The sequence below is a fragment of the Rhopalosiphum padi genome, chromosome 4, assembly GCF_020882245.1.
Source record: "Rhopalosiphum padi isolate XX-2018 chromosome 4, ASM2088224v1, whole genome shotgun sequence".
Classification (NCBI taxonomy): domain Eukaryota; kingdom Metazoa; phylum Arthropoda; class Insecta; order Hemiptera; family Aphididae; genus Rhopalosiphum; species Rhopalosiphum padi.
The window spans coordinates 38180133-38194409 of NC_083600.1; the positions used below are offsets into that span (position 1 = coordinate 38180133).

Sequence of the window (14277 nt, forward strand, 5' to 3'; positions counted from 1 at the left end):
CCGCGCGCCACGGTAGTTGTACACGGCGGCTACACGAAATAGTATTATATTGTCGTTGTGGTGCGTCGCTCGTATAATAATAATAATAATAATAATATAAATATAAATAACAATATTATAGTTGTCGTCGTCGTCGTCGCAGTATCGTCATTAATTCATTGTTGCGATATTATATTATAGTTTGTTGTAAAACGGCGGCGGCGTGATGTTGTCATTATAGTCGCGGCTGTGCGAGACGCGCCTCGTAACACAGCGACAACTGTCGCGGGACAGCCACGTCTTTTTTCGGTGCGTTTATCTAGTGACGGCGGAGGCGCCGCCGCGGGAAAACGGATTCGCGCGCGTTCCGTCCGTCGGTCCGGCGGCGGCGGCGGCGACGATGACGGTGACGATTTCGCGGCGGCGTCGGCGGCGGTGCCGGTCGCCGCGTCGTTGTTGTTGTCGCCGTTAGCAGTAGTGTTAATAGTCGGCGGTCCGGGCTTGACGAGCGCGGCGTTTTCGGCGGTCGGAAACCGGCGGCGACGGCGGCGACGGCGACATGGGAAACTATTGTTCGTCGAAACAAAAGGACGGCGGAGGCGGTTCCGACGAGTGAGTTATTATATTTTTATATGCAATGAAATAATAAATCGCTCTTCTCGTTTCGTGTGTACCTACCGCACGTTGTAAAAAAAAAAGAATGTAGGTATATTCGGTATGCGCGGTATACGTGGTATACTCCACTCGTGGTCAAGTCGTCGGGTATACCTATACCTATACATAGCAACGGCTATGCATAGGTCAAAAGTGTTTTCGTTTGCCTCGTAATACATTAACATGGTATATATGATTTACAATAATACTTGTAGTGTTGTCGTATGCGCGATTCTGGGGGGAGCTTTTCTACAACCCCGCGAGGTTATTTCGACACCCTCGAATATAATTGATGCCGTTTTTGAGATGGTCGATTAGTTTGTATAATATTGTATACCGCGATAAATCAATAGGTATACCGGTACTACAGTGCTAAGCCGTTATTATATTAGGTATGTGACTGTTCAATAATGTGGGGGTGTGTTCGGGGGTGAAGTCTCATCGCGTGTAATCCGTGATTACAAAACTATAACTGAATGAGTTGTGAACTACTTTGGCAGTCCCATATTGTTTTATCGTTGAAATTTTGCCCCCGAATATTATATTATTATTCTTAGGTATACCTACCAATACCGATATATAACTGTATTATATCGGTATGCCGTTATTGCCACCGTCGTACCTACTTATAAACAATAATATTAACGAATAATGTGAGGTAAGCAAATATCTAGTTTTAATTATTATTATGGTACAAGTTCCGACCCTCCCTCCCGTGCGGCGGGGTGAGGGCACCGCGGAAGAAAGAGTATTGTTTGGACAGCTGCTGCTGCTGCTGTTCACTATACAAATATAGTATAACTGTATATATATAGTACGCTTATACACCAGCGTCAAATTTGTTTTTTTTTTTATCAAAATATTACATTCAAATGTTATAGATAGGTACCGTTTTAACTTGTGAAGTTTATGACGCTTATCGTCTGTCAATGACAAAGAGAAAATTAGAAAAATCCTTACAATCGATCCCCTACCCCCAACCCGATCAATAAATTGTGCCCTCGTGATCTATATTTTTTATTTCATATGGATCCTAGTCCTTATCATAACGATTTCTTTCCTGGCTCGTCAATACAATACAATTTGATTGAAAAAATCGGATCAAGAATCTTACGTGCAAAATAGTGTTAATTTAACCGACCGACACTTTATTAGTAATCTTGATAAATTTACCATCACTTAGAAACTGATTGCCTTTTATATGGGTACCATCAATCTGCGACGGTATGTCGGTTTATTTCTACTATATAGAAACTCCGCGTGTATTAGTGATGTCTACAATTTGATTAGTGTAATGGATAGAAGGGGAAAAGTTTAGTGGGCCGTTAAACGTTAATTTGTGTGTTGTAGGTATATATATAAATATAGGTTGTAGGTATACTTGAAAAATTTAGATTTGAACATTAGTAACTCTATAGCTTATTATGTCCTAATAATTATTGTCGGAATCTTTGACCTTTAATAAACCCAGTTTTCGTTATAGAAAAAACGTTCTTACAACGTTATACCTACGTCATTTATGCAGCTAAATAAATTAATAAAAAAAAAAATGTTAAATGATTAAATTATTTAAATTCCCGTTGAAACTTTAAACTATGATAACATCGTAAAACAAAAAGTAATTAATTATAGTTTCATGGCTTTCAGTTATGGAGAAGTGCTAAAAAACTAATTTAAAAATGTTTTTAGAAATATTCTCTTCTTTTAAATTAACTAAATATTCTCCTCCATTTATTTAAAATCAGATACTTTATAAAGATCTCAGAATAATGTCAGCGCATGAATAGAAGTTAAATGCTTTTATATGAGATTCCACAATACACTACTTCACCATTCTAATCCACTTATTAAAAATTTATCATCCTTAACCATTCCGAGTAATCCGCCGAGACTCACTAATGGTGTTGCAATCTTTTAAATGGATAAAAACATTTTTTTTTTCAACAACAATGGTCATAATTAAGACTTGGATTTTAATTCATTTGCATTTTTTTTTTGCTGTGGCCTTACACGATGCTTTTAAAATTACTAATTTATTTCAAGTGTATATTGTTATTTTAGATAATTTTTTTGGCTATAAATAAAATTTTTTTTGGAATATTAAATTCCAAACCTTAGTAATAGTGGATTTTTCCAATAAAATAGTCAATAGTCATAATAATTATTTTCTTATTATCTTTTTTTACAATTTTTGATCGTGTACCTATCCCGTATTCTTGTATAGATGATAAATATAGTTGTATAGAAATATATATTTTTTTCTCTGCAATTTCAAATTTTATTATAATAATTTATCGATAACTAAAGTTGTTAGGTTAGACTGCTTAGAGTCTAAGTCTTAGACTGTATAATTTTGATGATGAGACACGAAGCCCGAAGCGGTGATCTTCCGCATTGAGCTTATAATCTATACAATACAATGTAGTATAGGTACATAATGCACTTTTTTTTATCGTTTTTCAAATTTAGCGATAATATTTGCATTATTTATAATCTCTTTATTTTATAATATATAAATCATATTTAATCTTTCATCTATTCATCTATTATCGTTGGCAGCGAGAGAACTTTAACTTAACATATGTGTAGGTATATTATATATTTATTATTTTTTTTATATTTAGTAAAAAAAAACTCTATTTTAGGGCCAGGCACATGACTTAAAAGTTTTAACTACTCTTTAACTTTTTTTTAATTTCGATTTTCTCTTATTACAAAATATTGCTATTATTTTTATTTTTAAATTTAATTATGTTAAAAGTTTCAAACAAAATTAGGTAATAACAAAAACTATTATGAAATTGGAATTGTTTTATAAACATTTATAAAAAATATATACAAATAATACCTAGTTGTTTATTTTTAAGTTGGAAAATTTATTTTTTCTGTATTCAAAAGTTAAATCGTTGTTTTTGCATTTCATTATTTCAACATTAAATAAGGTAAAGATAAAAAATAATATTGAATGTTTGAAAAATTTTGCACTTTAATTAAAACCAAGTTGATGCTTTTAAAGGTCCAACCATTGTGATGATAAACAACTGAATATTTGTGAGTGTTTTTTCAAATTTTTTTATCACCATTTGATACCTGCATAGTCATTGTAAATATTTATATAATATGATGGAAGGTGATTATTTGTCATTAAAGTGAACATTAGAAAGTGAAAGTGGCACTTGATTGTTGTTGATGAATAAATAGTCATACACATATAATACTTAATTTTATTTAAATCGTAGCAATCACTGTTTAATACTCATAAATCATAATATATATAAATCATAACTAGATAGACGAGAATTCTCATGTCGTCTTGTCACCGATATCGAAGTCGAGAACATGGCTTTCGTTATCAATGTAATTCGTTGATCGTTCATCTGACAAGCGACGATATATCCGACACGGACTAAGATTAATATAGGAGACCGAAAATGAATTGTCAGGCTGTGTGACACGGGACCGGTCACGAACTGTCAGTGAAATTCCATAAAAATAATAAATGCATATAAATATATATATATATATATGTAGGTAATCCCATGCATTTTGTTGAATTCTGATTTAAACGGCGTTAAGGCATTGTAAAGACGAACATCGATGCAATATATGTTACTGACCTTAGACAGACGTTGAGAATTGAGATATATCCTAATACATATTCCATATTATATAATATATTTTAAGATAATATGATCTTATTCCCTTGAACAGTTTTGATCATTTTTATTTTGATAACAGTAAAATGTAAATTGGTGCATTAATTGGTTAATTGATTAAAAACGCGTCATTGAAAATATAGGTATAAATTTAATACATCCCATGTTATCATTTAATGTTGCACCTTAACTTCAAATATATGTGGCTTCTCATTTACTTGACTTGCTGCTTATAGAATTATTCACTAACCATGCTCACATAAATTTATTGCTTTTAATAAAGTATTAAGTAAATTTTTTAAGTATGCTTAAAAGGTACATTATCAGTTATAGTTATTGATCTTGTGGCGGTACAAACATATTTTTCTTCAATTATGAATAAGGCTATAATGTAAGTGCCTACCTACCATCTTTCTAAATTATAAATCGAAATTTAAATGAGTAGTTTCTGATAACTTACTATACTAATGCCGAGTTGTATAAAAATTGATAAATTTAATGGCTCACTAAAATTTAATTAGCCAATCATGGGCCAATATATAGACATTAAATCATGCTGAAGGGACCATTAACTCACTATTGATTCGTTAAATGTCGAGTTAAATGTTTAATGATTGTTTATGATTAAGGATAGCTGTATAATAGTCTATGATAATTGAAAATTATACTAATTAATATTAATATAGTCACCATAGGATATTTCTTAAATGAGATAAATAAATGTTAGAAATTAAATAATTGTATTATTAAAGGATAAAATTGGAATGAGCATACTTGATGAATCTCCGTATATAATCAGACATATAGGCATTAAGAATTATTATGTTATGTTCACTTTGTTTTAATATAGAAAACACATTTTTGTCAAATTTCATTAAATAGATAAAATATAAAATTTAACAATATTTTTAATTTTTACCTTTGTCCTATGAGGTTATTTATTTTACATATAATTATTGTTATAAAATATATTGATACCAATTGATAATGTTTTTCTTCATAAAATTTCAACATAATGATGAGCAATAGTAAGACAATATATTTATTAATATATACTTATATAGTCACTTTAATATAGAGGTAGGATTTTGATGCATTTTACATTGTTTTAGAAAGCTAGCTACACAATTCTCGTCTTATACTATTTATAAATAGTTATAAATACGTTTCAATTGTTATGACTTATGAATAAATCTAAATTAAAATAAAAAGTTTTTACTTCGGATTTCTTGAAAATTTTAATTTCAAGGAAATTATTTGAAAAAAATATAGTTTTAAAAGTTGTCAGGCTAATATTATTAAAATCTGGTTTTTTAACACTTTATTTAAAGATTTTTATTTAAGAAAATAACTTTTTAGTGTGCTAACAAGGTTTTCACTTAATTAAATGTTATTATGGATCTTTACGACGTAAAATCGAGATTATGATGATTGATATTGGAAAATTAAATGAGAATATAGTTTATTTTTCAGATTAAAATTACACATGATAGAAGACTTGAAATTATTGTGTAAAATTTTTTTTTAAATTTAGTAAAAAATATTTTTTTGATTCAAAACTTGTTCAAGATAAAAAAAATTAACTGCATTTTATAGGAGCATTATTTTAAATTTTTAAGGAAAAAAACATTCTTTAATGCTTTCATTTTATCTTCAACTCTACTTATATATGCTTATCGTACATAAATTGTAATTAAAAACCTGACAAAAAACACGGGCACATATTTTTTAAATCCAGACTTGAATAGATAAGTATTATGGTACGGCCGTTATGTAGTCACTGCCCACTGGTCTGTACTCTGCACTGACATTATTTATACACACACATTTTTCTCAAGAATATCCGACAAATGATTCGTTATAATATTGTTATTTATTGTCTGTTCCTACAACAATAATAGACGACTAATTTCGGCTATACGACTTGAAAACAATAACATAGTCCGTCACTTAATTGCCCGTTGACGGCAAAATGTATACCTATATGTAAATAGGACGCACCGGTATGATTTTATATACCCGGCTGTCTTTCAGGATTGTTATTTTCGGCTAAGTTGAATATATTTGGTAATTTTTAGTAGATGTAAGTACAATGCCCGTTTTAACAAACAATTATTTACATACGTACATGGTACATGTATAGAGTACAGACGTTCATCTATATATTATATACATATAGTCATAGGATGTTAATTAAATAAACCTAACATGCTCACAAAGATAAAACTTGTAATGAAGAATTAAACATTCAGGATCAAGGATATTACCCCAAAATCTACAGTATATAAATAATAATAACCTGTTTTTTGTACTTTATTTTGTATTTGCGTTTATTAAATAATTAATATAACTATTATAACTTATATAACTCAAATAATAATTATGACTGTCTTTTTTATTTGTATATCCATGAAATCGATTAATCTGATTAATACTTAGATATCTACAAGACAGATGTAGGCCCGTAAAGACGTACAGTATAATATACTGTATATATATATATAATATAATTCACCAAGCATGCTTTCACTCATTTTCCTTTTATATATGAACTTACTCGTATTTTGATTTTTAAATTTTGAAGTATACAATAACAATTTTTTTCAAATAGGCACTGATTTTTTTTTACTGAATATGTTAAAAAGGTAATTTTCTGAAAATGTTAATGTATTAAAATCTAATATATCTATATAACTGTGATATTTATGATATCTTTCTATATCATGAACATTTTTATACTAAGGATAATACTATAATTTTCTTTAAAAACAATGGATTTAAAAAATATAAAAAGATGTAATATTTAATATAGCTCTAATTATAATTAAAAAACTTTTACAAATGATGAAATATTAATAGATTATAAGTAACACTATTAACATTTTTAAACTATCACAGCCCCCACATAATCCAAATCTATTACCATTGATTTTTTTTTTTTTGTTATCCTTAGTACACAATGTTAAATAACTCCAAAACTACTCGTTCAAATTTTTATTTCGATACATTCATGTTTTCAAAAAAAATCATTTAAGTAACTAGGTATTTAAAAATTACAGGAAAAAAAAATAATTCTTATTTGAAAAAAATGTTGGTATTGCCATATCATAAATTAATTATTAAATGAAAAAAATATAGGAGTTAGCATAATTGCCCATAAGTGAATCTTATATACATATCAATGACAAAACTTTTTTTAAACACAATACGTCTGGCTCCAATTGTTTATTTTATTATTTTATATAAGTACCTTTATTACATCTATATTAAACTTATAAAAAGTTTGCAAAATAATTAATTATTAAATATTTGCGATACAAATTACTAAGTACTACGATTATAATCTGAAAGCGTGTGCCCGCAATATGAATAGTAACCGCAACTCTAATCTCTAAACCATGCATTTTAGATGTATGTGTTAATCATTTGAAATAATAACATACTATTATATTTATCTATGTTGCAATAGAAAATATTACAATCCCGTGTGTATTCTCGTGAGTTAAATAATTATAATAATTTATTAATGCTAGTTACTATAGTTAGGGTATTTGTTGTTTGAACATTATATTAGGTATATTTATTTCTGTTTCGTCACTCTATTTCTCTCTCTCTTCGCTATTTATTTATATACATGTATGTACCTATATAATCTACATAACTACCAAATAAATACATTATGTGTATAAATTATATGATGATCAATATTCAACATTGATGCAAATATGATGTACAATCTCAGCTAGATAATTAAATCATGATCATAAACTAAGACCCGGATTTAAATGCCCAAAAAGTTATCCAAAAATGCTTTAAAAAAATGACTTAACTCAATACATCTTTATTTTGACTAAATAATAAAATAAAATAGTTAGGCACGCAAAATAAGTTAACTATATTATGAAAATAAATACGATCGTGATATATCTCCAACTGACTATTTAGTTGTTATTTGTTTGAATCCCAGTAAGACACCATATTCGATAATCATTAGAGGAGATAATTGTTATATTTTTATCGGATTATCAAATTCATATGTAGATTGACGAATGAAAAATATCTAAAAAACAATAAACCAAATATTATGAAAACAATATAGTTCTTGATATAATATTTTGAATTTCTTAATTTGCACTAAAAGCTCGTACAATGTTTTATTATGCATACTAAAAAATTAATAAAATTTCCTGAAAATGCTCTTAAAATGTAAAAAGAGGAGGGGGGTTACCTTAAAAGTATCCGTAAAAGAGTTATGTAATTTCCTAGAGAACACACAAAATAATGCACTTTATATTAAATGCTGTTCTCTAGTCATATAACTACTGCACATAATTTGACGTGTGCATGTTTTTAGAATGTTTAATTTATTGCTTAATAGGTAAGCTATAAATTAATTTCACGTCTATAAAAATGAAATGTTCTTAATGCAAATTTCTTAATTTTAAGAATTTTTATCACATATATTTGATGATTATTAAATAAATTAGTTAAGATCTAAATAAAAATTAATTAAATTTAATAATTATCAAAACATGTATACGTTAAACAATTTTAAAATCAGTAAATAGATATAGGTACAGTTAAAACTATTTATTTTAATTAATGTATAATTAACAGGGTAGGGATTTTATAACATTTGCATATTTTTTAAAAAATGCTTAAGCAATAGCAGAGTATGCTTAAAATGTGTTTCATGATACAGAGAACTCAAGTTCAAAACTTTATTTTGCAGATTATTTTATGTATGGTTATTTAGTGATTTTTTAGATTTTAGTGCTATTTTTGGACTTTTTGAGATGTTTTGTTTTTTTACCTGTTTTTGAATCAAAATTGGTCACATTTTTTGGAATTTTATTTTATTAAACGTGTTTTTAGATAATTGTCAATTGAATTCTAAATTTAATATAGATTACTTTTTATTAATAATAAGGTACCTAAACATTTCCGGTTTTTAAATACAGAACTGCATATATTATACATAATTTAAAAGTTAGAACATTAAAGTTCAAGCACAAGCTAGTCATAACTCATAACATTATTTTATAATTGAATAAACACAAATAGCATGTAATTAATGTAAGTATTTACCTATATATCATAATATGATCATAATCGAATGAAGAAAATAATTTGACATAACTATCTACGTGAAGCCAATAGCACGCGGGAAATGATTTGACATTTTTAAAATATTACAAGGAAAACATTTTTGGGCAGCATTTTTTTTTCGTAGTATTTGATGTGACAAACCGCACGGTTGCGTGTGTATTTATATTATCATGTTTATATTTATAAGTCATGGCAGAAAAGCAGAGGCGCGCCTGCGATCTCAAAAGTATAGAGTACAGAAGTAGCAAAATAAGGCGCATTCTTACGATATAATTAGGTGTAATACTGTGGCATGCGTGTGAATAACGTAAATAAAATTATGATTTTCCATCCCACCCCCAAAAATCCACACACGCCACGACTATTCGTATATACGCTTTCTTCTCAGTGCCAAATTCAACACAATACCTTATGTCGCGGCGCGATGCGTTATATTTGGAACTTGCGCGTGTTTGGCGCGCTCTCTTATATTAAAATAATATAAAATATTATCGTGTCGTCACGTGCGCGGGACGTGTTCCAAAAACGCGTACATACATGAACTATTACTGGTGTATTCGAAAGTACATCTAAATAATAATTAATAAATAAAAAACCCTATTTACATAACAATAGATTCTAGGTTTACCATCATGAATTTAGATATTAGGTATTTTAAACCGTGACGCCAAATGGAGTTGTTCATAGATAACAAATATTTTTTAATATTATTATAATAAATTAAATTCTTGTCAAGTTTGTCATTAATATTTTATTCGTGAAATCCTTAATAAAATACAATTATTAACGTAAATAAAACTATGAATAATAAAGCTCACGATGGAAGGGGTGATTGCCTCCTTATAAAATACAGAATAATTGTGATCTGTGGCCGCCGTGTTCTCACGCAAACTTATGTTTTCCGTTCACTGATAGAAATAAGTTGTTAAAATAAAAAATTTAAATGATTTTATTTTACTTATATTTTTATATAGATACTTGCAAAAAGCTCGTTATAAAAAAAATCAAAAGAAAGCTGATAAGGCAACTAATGTGATATCCGTGCCCAAAAAAGGCAAAAGTCAGGTCGCGGTATCTGCGGTAGCAACAACGACGGTGACCAACAGCAACAAAGCAGCACACGCGTCCAACTGCAACGTCGGTGGACAACCTTTTATAATTCCGAAAATTGAACAACCCGACGAACAGTCAACCACAGCAACAATCGTCTGTAAGCCCTTCGAACCAAACAACATATCCACCCCCATAGGTAATGTATGCATATACTATACTTATACATGGATAGTGGATATATATTAGTACAAACTACAAAACTATCATATGGTTATAAATATTATTACATGCTACTTACTATATATAGTTAGACCCTAGTTTTTTTGGATTTTGGCTTTTGTTTTTCTTAGGTATAGCTATTTATAATAATTGTATCGTTATTCGTTAGTATCTATTAATTAAAATAAAAAATAATCAATAAAGATTATGTACTCATAAATAATAATTTACCTAATAAAAAAATTATTAAACAATATAAAAAAATATATTTTTTTTAATCCTGAATTATAATTATTAATTATTATATAATATATATACGAGCTGTTCCGTCACGGCTTTGCCCGTGCATTAGATGCGTTAATAATGTGTGAAGCTCACGTCGATAGGTTTTCAAAATAAATACGAGTCACAAGATGCAATGGAAGTGAAATACGTCAGACGGCTTATTATTAAGAATGTACTATTATATATTTATTAGTTTAATAAAATATTACAGTCGACCCTATCCAATAGTTGCATGTATTCTTATGACTCCACAAAGGAAAAACATATTCTCACTTCTCAGTATAACTTTATCAAACATTTTTGCCACCCCTGGTCTCTAAAGTAATCTATATTTATTTTCTTTTTTTTTAGTTATCTATTTATTTATCTTCTTTTTTTTTATCTATTTAGTAATTCAGTCATTAACGCTCAGACCGAACCGCTAGGTATAGAGACTTGACATTTTGTACAGAGGGACCTTAAGCAATGTAAGGGCGCACTAAAAAAGAATTTTTCAAAATTCGACCTCTAAGGGGGTAAAAGGGGGTTTTTTTATATAGCTTAAGATATATGTATTTTTTAATTGTTTAATAATTGTTTGTTATTTCTTCTAAGCGGCTGCTAGGATACTAAAAATATGTCTAATTACTTTAGATATGTTTTTTTTATACTTTTAGTATCCTAGCAACCGCTTAGAAGAAATAACAAACAATTATTAAGCAATAAAAAAATACATATTATCTATAGCTATATAAAAAAAACCCTTTTACCCCCTTCGAGGTCGAATTTTGAAAAATCCTTTCTTAGCGCGCCCCTACATTGCTTAAGGAACCTCTGTACAAAATTTCAAGTTTTTAGATCCAGTGGTTCGGTCTGGGCGTTGATGAGTGAATAGGGGCGGTCTCCTATATGTATATAGAAGATATATATATATAAGTCAAATATTTGACTGCAATTTATCAATTTTAATTTTTTTTTCTTTTAAAATAAATATAATAGGTATAATATTATAATTATTATAAAAAAACATTTTAAATGGGTTTTTAACTGTAGACTGTATTTATTCGTGCAATGTAGGTATAATACAATAGAAATTGTATACATTTTATAAAAATGTCTCATTTTTTCTATTATTGTCATTTTTTCTTCAAACTATAAATACAATTTAGTTAATATATTTTATAATTTATTCTTCTCGTGGTTGATATCTACCAAATATTTTTATCTCGTATTTATTGTGATTAGTGAAAATAAATATTATTTATACATGAAACGTTCTATGATAGATAGATATTATATACCTATGTGAATACAATATAGTTTTTGTGGCTTTAACAAGTACAACAACGTTTATAGTAGGGATTTAAATAGTGTATAATATATTGAATAAAAAATAACTGACCTAAATCTCAAACTATTATAATATATAGGTAATACTACAAAAATATCGGTTCGTATCCAAGTACTTACAATATTACACAATATTAAATTTTAATCTTAGAAGTTATAATCCAAAGGCGACTTGTCCCGAACCATTTTTATTTTAAACACAATAATGTCTTATTACATTATTAGTCATTAATTTACATTTCATAATAGTATCGATATAATGTAGGTACACTGCAATATTAATTACTTATCGCGTAGCCCGTAAAACCTAGTTATTTGAGTGACACTTTTCTTTTCAAATTTGATCGACTAAATAAAGGTATAATATTTTAATCTTATTCGGTGATTATAGCTCTCTTAAGTCACTATTGTAGTAAAAATTATCAATACTTTTAAACTTGAGTAGCTACTAAATATATTATTCAATAAAAAGCATAATATTATCACGAGTTTTGGCGTCTCGAAAAATGTAATTATGCTACACTTACACCGTGAATTACAAAGAAAGTTTTTATTTGACAGTTTGATAATATCTAAAATGTTTTATATTTTTCCAGTTGATAAAACGCCAGAAAAATGTTTTTCGTTTATACTGCCGGACGAATTGAAAAGTGTATCGACTGAGACGAAGAAATTGCTACTTGGCGTTTTCGAACCAACCGCAAATCAAAAAACTAACAAAATTGTCGTCTACGTCTGTTTGCCGGACAATAAAGGCAAGTAACCGAAACAATTTTTATCGTTTCATTTTAGGCTTCATTTTTAGAACACAATATTGTTGGTTATATTATATATTAGTACTATTGTGGTATATGGACATATGGTAGACAGTTAGTAAGTACATAATACATAAAAATATTGACTATAAATATATAATTAATTACAATAAATTGTTAACTTGTATACAAGTTCTATAAGCCAGAATATGCTTTATATGTAAATGTATATCTTGTTTTAAATTCCAACTTCAATGTGATTATACATAATTATCATGGTTTATAGTTTACTTAAGGGATATAAAAACTTAAAATTATTAAAGTAAAACGTTTTACGTTTTTACTTCGTAAAGTTCTGAAAATGTAAATCGATAAAAAATATGTGTTTAAACACTTACTGCCTGAAAAATTTTATATAAATACGTATACGTGCTTTATACGACAATTTTTGAAACGTAATGTACTTATAGGATTTTCAGACGAAAGACAATGCCTGTACAAAAGCGTGTTACCGGAAATCCGGTCAAAATGCACGAAAATTGGTTACGAACTGCATGTGGTAGATCTATACTGCGACCATCAGCAACAAGAATTCGGACAGCTAGACAACGCTGTCCGACTGGCAGAACTACGCCGGCAGAACCGCATCGGTCACGTCGTGCCTGTTGTTTTCGTGGACGATTCACTGGGTCCACCAGTTCTGCCCCACGAGATGACCAGGCAGGACTTCGATCTGGCCAGGACCAAAACGCCAGACGCCAGCAAACTGATCGAAAAATGGTACACGCTAGATGCGCAGAAAAATAACTTCGAGCTCCGTAACGAAATGATGTTCGAAACGACGTTCGAGACTCAGGTGATACATTTAATAATATTTATAGGTAATAGATATAGCCAGACATGGCCTTTGATTTTGAAATTAATATTTTATAGGCACAATATTATTTTTAAATGCAATATTTTTGACAAAAAATAACTCCAATTACTAAGAAACCATATACAAATAAATTACTTTAATAGCAATATAAATATTATATCATAACATATACCTACTTACCTAGTAACAATCTGACAGATCACCTTCGCTCAGAATCATTTTTTAATATACTTTTTTTTCATTCAATATTGTTTGTACTTATATGATATATTTTAACAACATCATTACAATATAATATACATCATGTATATAGGTAAGCTGCCCGATATAAATAAATTTATGTATTGTGTATTTGTGTATT

General features: G+C 28.7%; 1 protein-coding gene across 1 annotated transcript in view; it reads left to right on the forward strand.

The window, feature by feature from the left end:
- Window positions 1-14277, forward strand: part of LOC132929485 (uncharacterized) — a 25295-nt gene continuing 11018 nt past the window's right edge. Inside the window, exons 1-4 of the mRNA XM_060994867.1 lie at window positions 1-591; window positions 10373-10647; window positions 12881-13039; window positions 13510-13895. Coding sequence (XP_060850850.1) covers window positions 539-591; window positions 10373-10647; window positions 12881-13039; window positions 13510-13895 — 873 coding nt within the window. The 5' untranslated portion in view covers window positions 1-538. The remainder of the gene's footprint in view (window positions 592-10372; window positions 10648-12880; window positions 13040-13509; window positions 13896-14277) is intronic.